The sequence below is a fragment of the Nothobranchius furzeri genome, chromosome 17, assembly GCF_043380555.1.
Source record: "Nothobranchius furzeri strain GRZ-AD chromosome 17, NfurGRZ-RIMD1, whole genome shotgun sequence".
NCBI classification, from domain to species: Eukaryota; Metazoa; Chordata; class Actinopteri; order Cyprinodontiformes; family Nothobranchiidae; genus Nothobranchius; species Nothobranchius furzeri.
In genome coordinates, this window is record NC_091757.1 from 26919986 (window position 1) to 26936103 (window position 16118).

General features: G+C 44.7%; 1 protein-coding gene across 3 annotated transcripts in view; it reads left to right on the plus strand.

The window, feature by feature from the left end:
• Positions 1 to 16118, plus strand: part of LOC107396649 (tenascin) — a 290411-nt gene that overhangs the window by 248245 nt on the left and 26048 nt on the right. For all 3 annotated transcript variants that reach the window (XM_054731189.2, XM_054731188.2, XM_070546339.1), the window contains 3 exons: positions 1549 to 1671; positions 7339 to 7482; positions 12157 to 12276. In XM_054731189.2, coding sequence (XP_054587164.2) covers positions 1549 to 1671; positions 7339 to 7482; positions 12157 to 12276 — 387 coding nt within the window. The remainder of the gene's footprint in view (positions 1 to 1548; positions 1672 to 7338; positions 7483 to 12156; positions 12277 to 16118) is intronic.

Below are 16118 nucleotides of genomic sequence, written 5' to 3' on the forward strand. Positions count from 1 at the left end.
TATTCTTAGATATCTTCGGGGCACCACCCTTTAATTAGAAAGGGAAATGAATCCAAAACTCTTATCAGTCTTTCTTGAAGTTCGTAGAATCCTCGGAGCAGAGACTTCTCTTCGACACAACAAAGCTACTGGACACAAAAATCTGAATTTTATAACATTTAATTAACAATTTGTCAAATGAATAAACAGTGGAATAGATGAATAATAACCGTGTGATATGATTGAAGATGGATGTGTTTGCATGTGATGGAGGATGTATGAATGGGGTCCTTTGTTCTCACAAAGGAGTAGTGTGTGTGTGTGTGTGTGTGTGTGTGTGTGTGTGTGTGTGTGTGTGTGTATGGATTCAAAATGGAGTCTTGAATACAAGATGGCTGACCCCTTTGTCTGGCTAAAGTGTGGGTGGCAACTTGCACTTTAACTTCCAAAGCACTTAGAATCAGTAGTAACTTAACCTTAAATCACTCAAAACATTTCAAAAGATCATGAAACAACACAAAAGATTAATCACGAATAATATCTTTTAGTTTAACCACGTGGCCAAGCAGAAAACATTTAAAGATACCAAACAATGATCAATAAGCAGTTTATTCTTTCAAAATGACCCGACTGACGTGTTTGGGACGAAAGAGGAAAGCACGAAGCTACTTTTTAAGCAATAGACGCGGTTTATTGCTTATTCGAGACTATAGAGGAAACGGGAGAAGGAAAGAATGAGAGAAAGAGATGAGTTTCTGATCACCAGAACAGTGAAGCGTCCCTCACTGTTTTGATTTGACGGTTCTCCGTGTTTCTCCGCAGTTTGGCGTCGTCCGTCGGTTTGATGCTTTCTCCGTTGTTTACCTCCACGAGTGTTTCTCCACGGGCTGGACACAAAGAGAACGAAGTTTCTTTTGTGCTGAGTTTGACAACTTACAGCGTCTCAGAGAGCTGGATGGAGTTGTTGCTTTCCTCCGCCGTTCTGTGTCCTCAACTTGGGCACTTAGAGCTTCCGCGTGCTCAAGGGAATCGGAGCGTTCGATAAGCGTGTCCTTACCGCCAGGTATCCTGGGCAAAAGAATGAGGATTCTTTGTCTCTGCTGAAGATTTATGGTCTTAGTTCGCGGGAAAAGCTCCACGGCTTCCCGCACATGCGCAGAACGTGTTTCTGGTACTAGGCGGTGACGTCATCACAATGCTTCCGTGTGCAAAGCATCATGGGAAATGAAGTTTCTTGGCGCTGATGTGATTATTTGCTTTTCAGAGCAATTTAAGCACAGTCATTTTGGAGAAAATCACTGCATAGTAATTTCCTCATGAGGTCAGACCCTCAACAACAGTGCTTTGGGGTCCTCTGACTCTGAAAGGCGCTACACAAGTGCGGGTCATTTATCATTTACTATCGTTATACTACTTTTTTAGTAATAAAATAGTTTTAATATTTGATTTTGCATCCCTTTGTGCCTTTAATCTCACATTTCTTCACGTTTTACTTTTCACTGTGATAAGAAGGCAGTTTACACATTTTTCAAGTTCTTTGACTTTTTTGCTCCTTTTTGTTGTTTCTAGAAATTGCCTCACCGAAGGGCCTCCGCTTCTCGGAGGTGACTGACACGTCTGCCACTTTTCACTGGGCACGACCGAGAACTCAGGCAGACAGTTACCAGGTCACCTACGTCCCCGCCCACGGAGGTCAGTATACCTGCACCACTCATCCCAAATTTAAGGTTGCAATGTTAGTGTCAAAAATTTAGCATCATGAAATGCAGGAAGAACAAAACATGGACTCACAAGATCTTATTTTGGAGAAAAACAAAACCCGATAAAGGACATGAAGGAAGCTGGACAGGTCAGACGAGAGCAGGTTCATCTACAGCAGTTCTTATGCTGCACAATAAAACACTAGCAGAGGTAAAAACTGTAAAAGCTATACAAGTAAAAGCCAACAGTCCTAACATACTTAACAACTTGAAAATTTACCTGAAACATGTTAAAACTTGTGTTTAAAACAAGCACCTTAAAACTTAGTTTACACTAAACACAATAAAATCACCCTAACCCTCTGCTCTGTAGAGCGCTACCGAGGTGAATGCACCAAACTTCACCGCTCCTATCCACCTCTTCTGTGTGAGATGTCCCAGTTGTAGCCCTCATCCAGTTGTCCTTGACCTCTGTTAGCTTTTTCTTCACCATTGGCTGCTTTTCTTTCTACCTTGTGTCTTCAGCTGCCTTTATTGCCTCTCTTGCTCTCTGTCCTCCACCCTGACTATCATTCTCCATCCTAGACTTCCTGTCCCTCTACTACTTCTTCTCAACACACCACCTCTTCCCCTTTCTTCCCCTGGTTTGGTATTCTATCAAGATCCAGTCCATTTTCATCCTATTTCCCTATCCACCATCCATCCACTTGCCACCCTCTCTTCTGCTTCTCCCTTGTTTCATCCCTGCCCCCTCCCTCTTTACCTGTTTGCCTTAGCCACACCGACCCAGGCATGCTTGTACCACTGATCTCCAGCAGATTGATCTTTTGGGAGTTCCTCTTTCTTCTGGCTTATATGAATTTTCTTCCTGCATTGCTTTCCCTAATGCTATCCTTTAGAAGCATACAGGTGAGACTGGAAACACGAGAATATGGTGTAAAAGTCCAATTAAGTCAGTAAATGAACTTGGACTGACAGATTATTTCCTGAGCCGTGTTTCTGCCACTCCGACACCTGGCTGCACGATTCCATTGTCGTCATTTCTCAGCCTGCTATGTTCTGCTTTGACCCAGGCTGACCATTTCATTCTCATCCGTACCACTGTATGGTGTGGTAGGTAAAGTTTGTTTGTGTAGAAATGGCCCTAGCATGGCAGAGGTGGGCCAAGGCCTGGTGCGACCCCTGCTGGACAGAGTCAGTACAATAAAAGGAGACATCAGGCTTCAAAGGAAAAAGGGGGTCTGAGCTTCCCTGGGTCCTGCAGGGTGGTAAAGTTAGTTCCAAACGTCGCAGTCCTGGCAGCTCTTTCCACCCAGCTGCCCACTAAAAGTTCTCCAGATCCTGTACTCAGTTCTATGGGTCTGACAAATACAGTAGGGTAAACTCTATTTGGAAACCACTGATTGTGCAACTTGTCTCACTTAAAAATGAGAGGGGTTTGTAATTTTCATCACAGGTACACTTCAACTGTGAGAGGCAGAACGTAAAAAACTGAATCCAGGAAATAATTTAGTGTGATTTTTTATGGATTTAAATGGTGAAAATAGTTTTTTAGCTTCTACAAAGAAGTAACAGTTCTGTACCTCACAGATCTGTTACTTTTTCGTTAAAAAGCTCTTCTATCTTCCACCTGTATTAAAAGCACTCGTTTGAACTCGTTATCTGATTACAAGACACCTGTCCACACATTTACCACGACCACGATCAGAGTGCTGTCTAATGACACCAGGAACGAGACCGGCAGACTGAGCCAGGCGGCACTCACCTCAGGGTGCAGCATCTCACCTTGTGTGATGTTGAGAAGAGTGAGGAAACAGCCCACAACTACTACAAAGAGGAACTGCTCAGAGACCTGAATAGTGCTGGGACCACGGTAACAAGTGCTACTATTGTAAATGTCGTCATGGATTAAAATCTTGATTGTACAAATACGTACAAAGACTTATTTTCTCGAATGAATATTTCTGTAAAGCTTATATTTTATTATAAATGTTTGTGTGCTTATTTTTTTTCTATTTAAAATGTTTATACTTCTACATTTGGCTTCTAGGGCGGGCGGAAAAGGAAGAATTTCATTGTACGGGGAAATGTGTTTCTTTACTGTGCAGATGACAATAAAGGCTTTTGAATCTTTTGAAATGTTGCAGCACCCTAAAGGTCCCCCTGCTAAAGCCAGCACATGTCCAGGCCCGTCTAAAGTTGGCCAGAAACCATCTGGGTGATCCAGAGGAGAACTGGAAAAATGTCATGTAGTCAGATGAGACCAGGATAGAACTCGGGTATAAACGCCACTCGTCATGTTTAGGGGAGAAAAATGCTGAGTTGCAAGAACACCATCCATACTGTGAAGCATGGAGGTGGAAGCATCAGGCTTTGGGGCTGCTTTTCTGCAAAGAGGACAGGATGACTGATATGTATTAGGGAAATTAAGAATGGGGCCATGTATTGCGAGATTTTGGGTTAAAACATCCTTCCATCAGTGATGGTGGCTGGAACTTGCAGCATGACAACCACCCAAACACACCGCCCAGGCAACAAAGGAGTGGTCATTTGTAAAAATCACCTTCAGAGCTCATTTCAGTACAGAATCTTTAGAGGGAATTGAAAGTCAGTGTTGCCCAGCAACTGCCCCAAATATCACAGCTCTAGAGAAGATCTGCATGAAACAAGACCTCTCTCTTGGACTCAGCCATAAACCTGCTGCAGGTTGTTCTCCATCTACATTGGTTCCCCATTACCTTTGGTGTAAGGTTCAAGATCCTGATTTTTGCGTTAAAAGCCCTAAATGGCCTAGCATCCTCTTATCTATCCGACCTGCTCCCTCCCTATGTACCCGCACATGTCTTGAATTCTTCTGTCCTGCTTCGTGTCACACCCCGTATGTCCTACAAGTCACTGGGAGAATGAAAGTTTATGTTTGCTCCTCCCAGGCTCTGGAAATCTCTACCCATCACAGTTAGATGGGCATCCTCTCTGGACATATTTAAATCTCGTTTAAAGACCTACGGTTGTGCCTTGGCCTTCGGCCAGTGACTCTTTTATTGCTGTTAATGCTTCTACTGCTTAGTAATGATAGTTATACTGTATCTGATAGTCTTTTTGTCGTATTTGTTTGACCTCTGCCATTGCCAACAAAGAGACATTACAATGCACTGAGGTGAACTTTTGTTATTGAGCAAATACTTTCATTTTCAGCACCATCAAACGAACACATGATTTAAAATCATACAATATGTTTTTCTGGAATTTGTTTTTTACACTCTATCTTTCACAGTTGAAGAACCCTCATCATTTTAAGTATGACAACTTGCAGCCAAACACATTTGCCCCATTGTAATCCATCCAGGAGTCAGCCAGGTAGTTAAAAAAATCCAAAAGTTGATTTTAAGTCTGTGGAGTGGATCAGGAGCAGAAACAGGCAAACACAAGAACGTGAGAATGAAAAGGCACACAAGGAACCGACCAGGAGCTACGAACAGGACTAAGCTTAAATACTGCTGAGGCGGTGGTTGGGAACAGGGAGCAGGTGCACTGATGAACGATGGAAGACTGGTGAGGCAAGTTAACTGATCAATGTGGGAAAATACAAAAACACAAGAGGACTGATCTGAAACAGAAACAGATCAAACAAAACACAGAAAGATAATAAGAGAGCAGAACTAAATGCTGAAAGAATAAACTAAGAAGGGAAAAGCTAAATGAGGCGAAGGATAAAAGTAAAACACGGGGCTGGATAAGGGCAGACCTGAATACAAAAACAGAAAACATAACTACAACTGTATTTGATATAGCACTTTCTAGAGTCCCAGAACCCCCCAAAGCACTTTACAACACAATCAGTCATTCACCCATTCACACACACATTCACACCCTATGATGAGCTACATTGTAGCCACTGCTGCCCTTGGGCTCACCAACAGAGGAGAGTCTGCCGTACACTGGCACCACCGGTTCCTCCGACCACCACCAGAAGGCAAGGTGGGTTAAGTGTCTTGCCCAAGGACACAGCGACAGACTGAGCGGGCACTTAACTCCTGTGCCACCGTCGCCCACATCTAGAAGACTGGGAGGATAAACTAAACCATGAACATGGACTGACTTAGAAACTACATATCTAAATAAGACATTTAAGAAAAGGGGAGACATCAAAGGGCAGAGGAGGGGTTTAAAGTAACTGTGGCTGGGGATGAATAAGAAGGCTAAATAAATCTGTTGACATTCACTTACATTGTTCATGCTAAGCTAAAGCTAAGTTGGAAACAAGTCCCATCATCCAGGAAGGAGTCCGCTGACGTAGTTCAGGAAGGTTCCTGAAGCAGTACTGAATCAGCAGCATCCCAAACCATAACTGGGACGCAGTACTGGTGGAGACCTGGACGGATGGACATCAAGCTTTCTGTTTTATATTTTACATTCATATTTACATGAAACACACTAAAACATCCTGTTTACATTTAACATATTAAAGCTTCAGCAACACTTTACAATAAAGGTCCCTTTATTAACGTTACTTAGTGCATTTTTAAACATTAGCAAACTATTTAATAAAGTATTAACAGCCACTTAAAGAGACAATGCGTAGTTTTTACCATTAATCTCTGGAAATACCCATTGAAATGTTGTTGAAAACAAACAAAATCATGTCCAGTCTTATCAGAAATGTTGGCAGCTTTGTAAAAGATAACCATCAAACCAGGCCTAAAGTACATAGGGGCATAGGGGCGTCTCTGGGGCATGCCACATAAGACGCCATGTTTCCCTCTGGTTGGCTCGGGGTCCTGCGCCTGTCCATGACATCACACTAGATGATTTGCTTTCTGTACGACCTGCGGAAGTTGTGTTACCACGTTCACAGACTTTTAGTAAGTAAGAAACACTAATTTAATAACAAAACTGCTAAACTCATTCCAAAACTTATGTGAAAGAATGGAATTGAAAAAGAGATGCAATATATTTGGCCAAGTGGCGTTGTCATAGTTTGACGTCACTGGGCAGATCTGGAAAACTACAATGGCAGAAAACTACCAACATCATTACATTCTTTCGATGGAACTAACTGAAGGACCATCAAAGTCTGATGAGTCATGCTGAGGTTACATGCTTTCTGCTCCACAGGTAACATTTCCCATAAAGTTTTCTGAACTAGCGACAGCCGCAGTGTAAAACTTCCCTAAATGCATGTATGTATATAACGCCATCTATCACCAGGAATCGGCACAGTGCCACTTTAACAATGTTATGGTATGCATTACTAAAGCATAACACCCCCGTCGCCTTGTCCTAACCTTAATGACACTTATTTGACAATAAAGGCTTTTGAATCTTTTGAAATGTTGCAGCACCCTAAAGGTCCCCCTGCTAAAGCCAGCACATGTCCAGGCCCGTCAACAGTTTGCCATAAATCATTTATCAACATCGGGAATGTTAATAAAAGGCACTCTTATTGTAAAGTGTTATCAACGCATCTCCTAAAGAATGTTGAATCTTCATGAAACACATTGAAACCTCCAGATTATATGTAGGATATTTAAAAAATCCTTCTTACATGAAACCGGTTAAAACTTCCTGCTTACTTCAAGTGAGAGTTTGGTCATGGGAAGAACAAGAACTAACTTCGGTCTATATTCATCTGATTGACTTGAGTTCTTTCACCCTTCAGGTACTTCTAAAACTCTGACATTGGATGGTTCTGAGTCTCAGACACTGCTGCCCAACCTCACACCGGGGGTCACCTACCAGGTTACCATTGTTGCTCTTGAAGGCCGAAGGGAAAGTAAGCCTGGATCGGACAGCGTTACCACAGGTAACAAGCTATTTAGAAGCTATTTTAAAGCTCATCAGGAGAATGCCAAGAGTGTATAAAGCAGCAATCAAAGCAAAGAGTGGCTTGTTTGAAGAAAATAGATTATAAAACATGTTTTGAGTTAGTTCACTTCTTCTTCTTCTAGCAATAATCTGAAATTAATTTCTCCAAAGAGCATGCTGAACTTTAGCTTACCTGTCGAACCGAAAACCAGCGACAGAGACGTCTGTGGGGAGCCCAACCTTCGATTTCAGCGCATGCCATCGTTGAAAAGAGTCTCCTAAAAATCTCAGGTCTTATTTTTCACTTTGGAGGCCTTTCTCTCCTTATCATAAGCCCCCTTCAGACAGGCCATGAAAAACGGAAATGTTCCGGACTCTGTCCGTAAGACCTTTGTGTCTGAATACAAACATCTGGATAACGTGTTCCGGAATTTAACCGGACAAAGCCCCTAGTAACAGGTCCGGAATTGTTAAGTACAGGGTGGCTGCTTCAGACTGGTGAGGTAAAGTTCCGGACAAGGGGGAGGGGGAGGAGGAGGGGACCGGGGGACACTGTGCGCACCTAGATAGCCCGCTGCTGTAGAATGCGGCGAACCACGGCAGCTCGCCTCCTACGGTACCGCCTAGACGTGCGACGGAGCGCTTCACACCGCTTCAGTGATTCCTTTAACCATTGAGCTTCATCATCCAGGTCTCTTATGCGTCTTCGTGTGCGCAGAATTATGCTTAAGCGCCTCGTGATTTTTATCTTGAGAGGCGCTATAGAAGTGATATTTTCTTCTTCTTCTTCTTCTTAACATAAGTCCGATTCTCCCCCCACCCCACCCCCCGCCACCGTCAGACATCTGGAACATTTCCCTGCTGTGTGAACGCAGCCGAAAGGACAAGTTCCGGTACAAAAGTGGTGTGTCTGAAAACACAGTTCCGGTTAAAAACCGGATTGAATTGTCTGCAAATGTTCCAGAATGTCTATCTGAAAAGGGCTATAGACTTCAAAGACAGGTTTTCTCTTATAACTCTCAGCCATTTTCAAAAGTACTCAGTGAGAATGTCGAGGAATGAAGACGTAATGCTCTACACATAAACAGGATGCACAGGAAGTGAAAATTAAACCAGGAATGAGCACATACGATGACAGCCTTGCAGGAAAGCTTCACCAGAATGATTGACAGTTATGTGGACCAATGATTCAGATGATCCACCCAGAAGAAAACGATCCTCCGCTATACCCTTAAATTAAACTACGGCGGCCATGAGCAGTGTTGCTTTTGGAGACTCTGACTCTGTTATTGCATTCAGACTGCTGTGTCTGTCCTTCCACGGGGCAACTCAAGCATCGGCAGGTGTGTGTGCTCTAGGAGTTGTATCAACTAGTCGACTAGTCGACTTCACTGCTCTGTAGTGACTTTTATGCCTTTCATAGACTAGTCGCTGTCACGTGATAATGACTGACAAGATGCAGTCCTCGGAAAAGACAGTAGATGACGAGACCCTGCGCGTCGGGAGGCGACGCACTGTGCCAGAGCGTCGGTATCTGACGCCCGCGGTAAAACGGACATTTGACCGAAATGTGACCTTTACCCTCTTGCAATTTAACCTTCCCCTCACCCCCATCCTAACCTTAACCAGCTTGTGCATGCAAAGCTCTGATCATTGACGCGCTCCAGACATCTGTGTCCTGAGCACGGCCACAGTAACATTATCAAATTAGGTGTCAAGCGATAGCCAAGCGGGGTGCAGCAGTGGAAGTTGCTGAGGCAAAATCTCGGGCGTGGGAGGAGTTTGGTGAGGCCATGGAGAAAGACTATCGATCGGCTCCAAAGAGGTTCTGGCAAACTGTCTGGCGCCTCAGGAGAGGAAGGCAGCAACTCGCTCACACTGTTTACAGTGGGGATGGGGAGCTGCTGACGTCAACTGAGGCTATAGTCGGATGGTGGAAGGAATACTTTGAGGAGTTCCTCAATCCCACCTATGCGCATTCCGAGGATAAACCAGAGCCGGGAGACTTGGGGAAGGACTGTCCAATCTCTGGGGCAGAAGTTGCTGAGGTAGTCAAACAACTACACAGCAGCAGAGCCCCAGGAGCGGATGAGATTCGTCCTGTGTATCTCAAGGCTATGGATGTTTTAGGACTGTCATGGTTGACACGTCTCTGCAACATTGCGTGGTCATCGGGGGCAGTGCCTGTGGAGTGGCAGACCGGGGTGGTGGTCCCCATCTTTAAGAAGGGTGACCTGAGGGTGTGTTCTAACTATAAGGAGATCACACTCTTCAGCCTCCCTGGAAAGGTCTACTCCAAGGTACTGGAGAGGAGGGTCCGATCGATAGTTGAATCTCAGATTGAGGAGGAGCAATGTGGTTTTCGTCCTGGCCGTGGAACTGTGGACCAGCTCTATACCCTTGCAAGGGTGATGGAGGGGGCATGGGAGTTTGCCCAACCAATCCACATGTGCTTTGTGGATTTGGAGAAGGCTTATGACCGTGCCCCCAGGGGCACCCTGTGGGGGACGCTCCAGGAGTATGGGGTGGGTGGCTTTCTGTTAAGGGCCATTCAGTCCCTTTACCAGAGGAGCGTGAGTTTGGTCCGCATAGCCGGTAGTAAGTCGGACCTGTTCTCGGTGAGGGTTGGACTCCGCCAGGGCTGCCCTTTGTCACCGGTTCTGTTCATAACCTTTATGGACAGAATTTCTAGGGTCAGCCGTGGTGTGGAGTGTGTCGAGTTTGGTGGCAGGAGAATCTCATCTCTGCTTTTTGCGGATGATGTGGTCCTCCTAGCTTCATCCAGCTCTGACCTTCAGCTCTTGCTGGGTAGGTTCGCGGACGAGTGTGAAGCGGCTGGGATGAGGATCAGCACCCCCAAATCTGAGACCATGGTTCTCGACCGGAAAATGGTGGCTTGCCAACTCCGGGTCGGGGGAGAAGTCCTACCTCAAGTAGAGGAGTTTAAGTATCTCGTGGTCTTGTTCATGAGTGAGGGTAGGAGGGATCGGGAGATCGACAGGCGGATTGGTTCAGCATCTGCAGTGATGTGGACTCTGAGCCGATCTGTCATGGTGAAGAGGGAGCTGAGCCAGAAAGCCAGGCTCTCAATTTACCGGTCGATCTACGTCCCAATCCTCACCTATGTTCATGAGCTTTGGGTAATGACCGAAAGAACGAGATCGCAGATACAAGCGACCAAAATGAGTTTCCTCCGTAGGGTGGCCGGGCTCAGCCTTAGAGATAGGGTGAGGAGCTCGGACATTCGGGACGGACTCGGAGTAGAACCGCTGCTCCTCCGGATCGAAAGGAGCCAGTTGAGGTGGTTAGGGCATCTGGTCAGGATGCCTCCTGGACGCTTCCCTGGGGAGGTGTTTCGAGCATGTCCTGCCAGCAGGAGGCCCCTGGGTCGACCCAGGACACGTTGGAGAGGTTACATCTCCAATCTGGTCCAGGAACGCCTTGGGGTCCTGCTGGAGGAGCTGGTGGGGGTGGCCGGGGAGAGGACGGTCTGGAGCTCCCTAGTTGGAATGCTGCCCCCGTGACCCGGACCCGGATAAGCGGAGGAAGACGGCTACGACGTTTTCTGTCTTTTATTTGTTCCTGATGTGTTTTGCTGCTGTGGAGCGGAGCACATCACCTGTTTTTTCCACCCTTTGACGCACCTCACCGGTGAGGCCAGCGCTCGGCGCGTTCTCCGCTGTTTTTGCGGTCGGTAGATCTTTTTGAACTGCAGTTCAAAGGTAACTCATGAGGTGAATATAAATGAACCCAGGTAGCAGTTTCTCTTTAGGATTGAGAGGAGATGCAGGAAGATAATAAACAGGCAGGACAGAAAAATAGTCAAATAAAAACAAGTTAGTTTTTGTACCTGGTGGTTGCAACAAACAGACACCATTGAAGGTAATCAGAAGTGAGGAACAGAAAATGAAATAATTATTTTAATGTTTAGAGCAGCAGGAACTCTGAGAGGCTGCAGGCGCATCAGTGAGTTTGCAGCCTCTGCGCGGGGGGGGGGGGGGGGGGGGGGGGGGCTGAAGCAAGATGGAGAAACTACTGTTGTTAAAAGAGATGTGTTAACGTAGAAAATGTGGGTGCAATTTTAATTGTCAAAAACTCCAGCGCACCAACCCGCTTCAGGTGTATGATGTCATCAACGACTAGTCAAAGTCAACTAGATTTTCATTGCTTGACTGTTGACTTAAAAAAAATTAAGTCATGCAGCCCCTACTGTGCTCTTCAGAGAGGCAGCTTCAGTCAGAGGAGATGCTTACTCCACAGTATCCAGAATGATGATCAGTCGCATATGCGGGAGGCCCAAGCTGGCTTATTCTATCCACCAATCGGAGGTCCCCCCTAATGACAGGCGTCAATTTGAGCTGGCCATTCAGTCGGCAGTGGGTGTGTTTGTCCAGTTCAGCCTGAAGCAGACCACCTTGTGATAAGGGCTGAAAAAACACCACCTTCTACCTGGGCGGAGTAGGGTTAGGGTCTGATGTGAAACTGGATTTTGTCATGCAGTGGTGGACTGGCCTGCAACTGATGTGTTAAAGTGCTGCATCAAGAAATAAATTGATTGTATCAATATGGGACTTTACCAAACTCCTCATTAGCTTGTTACGCAACCTTAAAGTGCACCCAGTGTAAAAATGCTTACTACTTACAGAACTGCCTTCCTCTCTCTACGTTGCAGCTCTGGATAAGCCCCGTGGTTTGACAGCAGCCAACATCTCAGACTCCGAGGCCTTGCTGCTATGGCAGCCTGCCATTGCCACTGTGGACGGTTATGTCATCACATACAGTGCAGATTCTGGTAGGAACATGAATTCATTATACAGCACCCATGGCTACGTTGTAAGTTTTCATGCAAAAGAATATAATTTCTGTTTAACCACGACTGAAATTTCACTTTAAATATATGGAAATACAGAAACATACCTGAACGTTAGTGCAGTCAGTTCATCTGAGAAATGCAAGTGTTGGTTAAGGCAAAAGGAATATATTCCCTACAGTGACCATGATAATTATTAGGGTAATAATTAGCATAAGCTTTTTCAAAAGTATTTTCTTTTGCAGACCTGCATGGCGGCCCATTTAGTAGCACTGTTTTCTTGCAGCAACATGGTTGCAGCTTCAAATCCCTGATGCAGCCTTGTGGGTAGAGTTGGCATGTTCTCCCCATGCATTGTCCATTTTCTCTGAGTATTCTTCAAAAACATATACATGCATTTCAGATAAGTCTTAAATGTACTGTAGGTGTATGTGAGTATGTGAACAGCTTTTGTCTTTTGTGGCCCTGGTATCAATTGAGGACCTACCCATGGTGACCCCTGCCTCTCCACACAGCCTTAATGAGAAATAAGAGCTTATCCGTTTTAATCTGCTTATCAGAGTCTGGATCCTTGGGGCAGCAGCCCCCATCTGCTCCACCAGTGGGACCCCAGAGCGCCCCCTGCCCAACAGAAATATATGATCCTTACAGCCAGAGCCAGATTAACGTAAAGGCAAAGTAGGCACGTGCCTAGGGCCTGATTGGCTGGATGGGGCCCAGACAGAGGAACAAAATTATAAATAAATAAATTAAAAATTAAATGTACAAATGTCCTATGATATAATTTGTAGCTAGGACTCCTATCTACAATTTGTTTCAATAATTTATCAATTAACTAAAAATAGTGACAATGTTTATCATAACCATAGACCGTTTCATTGGCTATGTCACATTAAACCTCTGGGGTCCACGGACGAGTATACGCGTCTTTTGAACAGGTCTGATTTGGGACGCTGTGGGAGCAAGACTCCGCCTCCCTGAGTTTCGGTTTCAATTCGGCTTTAAAAAGGAGATTATAAACTACACCCCAGTTTTTAAATTTTGTTAATAGGCAACGTAAAGCGGAGTTATACTAAACTAAAAAACGACCTATTTTTAGACAATCTGATAACTTGTCAAAACAGCAGTTTAGTAATCTGTGAGCGGAAATGTGCTTGTGAACATTAAAAACCCACAAAAACACGAGATCCTTTTGCTGTTGGTGGAAGTCTCACATATTCAGTTGATAAAAAGCATCATTATGTAGCTGAGAGAGAGGAAGGAAGGCTGCACGAGTAAAGAGATGTGCGCAAAAAGGAGCCGCTTCGCAGGGAAAGGAGTGGCGCGAACGGAGTAACAACAAACATTTAGACAGATATTGACGGTAAACTTTGTATTTTGAAGCGATCCGGACAGATATATTGTCTCTGCAGTTTAGTAGGCTTTTATTAGGCTTATATAAAGGATGATGAGAAGGATAAATGTCCACCAGGCAGTTCAGATAGTACGGCTGTTTTTTGAACTGGAAGCAGAGGAAGTGGACGGAGACTCGCAGCCGGAGTCTGAGGCAAACAGCGAGGATGTTAATGATGATGTGGCAGATCCATCCTTCCTCATAGAAGAGTTGGCTCATGATGAGGTAGAGGATGAAGGCAGAGATCCAGCTCCTCAGAGATCCAACAAGAGGAGTGGGCGGCGCTGCGCACCTGTCAGATCTCGGCGTGAGACGGAGCCACTCTTCTCTCTCCAAAATCCATGTATATTATTGCCAAATTAATAAAATAAGTATAAATTCAGATAGTCCAGGTTGTCCTGAAATTAATGATACCCTATAAGGCAATATTTATTGTTTTTATTAGAAAATACAAAAGAAAAACCAAAATGAGTCAAAAACGGCGATTTACACTCTGGATCCCAGAGAGCTAATAACTTTTTTTAATTAGTTATTTGCTATATTTAGTCATATTTTTTATAAATGTACAGTCGAGATTACGAGTCTAAATGATAAAAAACATTCGTCATAAATGTTTGTTGGTTTCACAGTAAAATAAACAACTTTTTTCCTATTCAGATTTTATGTTTTTGAGTGATTTAAGGTCTAATATGCAACCCCTTTTTGTCCAAATATAAAAATAAGTATAAATTCATGAAGTCCAGGTTGTGCTGAAAAGATTGATACCACATAAGGCAGTGGTTATGGTTTTTATTTTGGAAATACAAAGGAAAACTCACGGCAAATTACACCCTGGACCCCAGAGGGTTAAGGCGCCACCCAATTAAGGACGTCAGAGAAGCGGTCAGAGTTAGAGCGGGACACAACAAAGCTAGCAGGTGTTTTTGAGTAGGCTAACTTTCACGATGCTTTCGGATGTGGCAAAACGTAAAAAAAAAATGAAGAGGAACTAAAGAAGAGACAGCGGGGGGGCTTTACAGAAGTTTTTGTCGGGCTGCTCGGGCAGCCATCCGACAGCTGTGAACATGCTCGAGTCAGCAGAGCCAGAGGCCGGGCCCAAGTCAGACCCGGAGGAGACACGACCCGAAGACGCAGTGGAAGATGCGGCGGAAGACGATGTAGCGCCAACGCCGTCAACATCAACGCCTTCACAGAAGGACAAACTGGAAGAACAGCAGCCAGCCAGAAGTGAGCCCAATATAGTCTTACAGGAGCCTCTAGACCCAGAAAGGGTATTAACAGCTACCCGTCTGATCCTGCAAAGTGGTACCAAACTGATGAGTACTTTGCACTAAACCATCCCTCTCAAAATATTGGATATTCTTCTGCATCACAGAGGAAATCTGGAGACATAAACCGAAGCTTAACCGAGGAACATTTCTTTAGACGTGTTTCTGCTGTGATTGAGGCCCTGTGATGCTGGAAGGCTGAAGATTATCCCGGAGTAGATAATGCTAAATGGTTTCCTTGGTAAGTGTTGCTGGTTTTATTAATTATTTGTCAAATAATTTTATTAATGTTCAAATAGCAAAACAATAAGTTCACACTCAGAAAATTGACAGAATTTCTGATTCAGCAGAGGCAACAGCCTACAACACATGACTTATTTTGGCATACAAACAACCAATTTGTAACCAAAAACTAGGCTATGTAAAATGTGAATGAACTTTTATAAGTACATTTTGTAAGTTTCAGATTTCAATTCATTACATAACATCGATGGAGGGGGGGGGGGCTAAAAATGCAGCCTGCCTAGTGTAGTCCATTTATTTAATCCGGCTCTGCTTACAGCATGTTCTGGGTCATGCAGTGTGATGGCACAGGACTTGCCAACTTGTGAGGCTACTTTAAACCTTTTCATTGCCTCCCCTGGCTCAACTCTTAAGTCTTGCAGACTGGCTACAATCGTTCTCATGAGAGCTGAGATGTTAACATCTTCTGTTTGGAAAGTAATGTTCAGCTGGTTTACCACAGCCAAAATGTCAATCAGCAAGTGAGTCAGTAGAAAATGTGTTAGGGTTCTGATGCCCTTAGCTGCTGGGCAGCTCTTTGCATTTTCCTTTGGTCCCATCTCCAACTCCAGAGCAGCCTAGTTGGCACCATTTCCCTCTACTTCCCTCTTCAGTGGCAGCCAGTGTGTAGCTGATGGTCGTTTTAGGCTCAGGCAGTTGGGTTCCCCGGTTTCTTTTTGAGGATAATTTAGTCTATATGATGATATGAGGGAGTATGTGTAAACATTCGTTGTAGTGCTGACACGTGGACCCACTTGACACACAGCCACGCAGCTATTATAGGCAGCCAGCGCCGTCATGTGCGCACCACAGTGAATATGAGTGAGCAATAGCTCCAGAGATAGAGCGGGTTTTCAGCTGCTGGGGGGTTGTGGGATCGA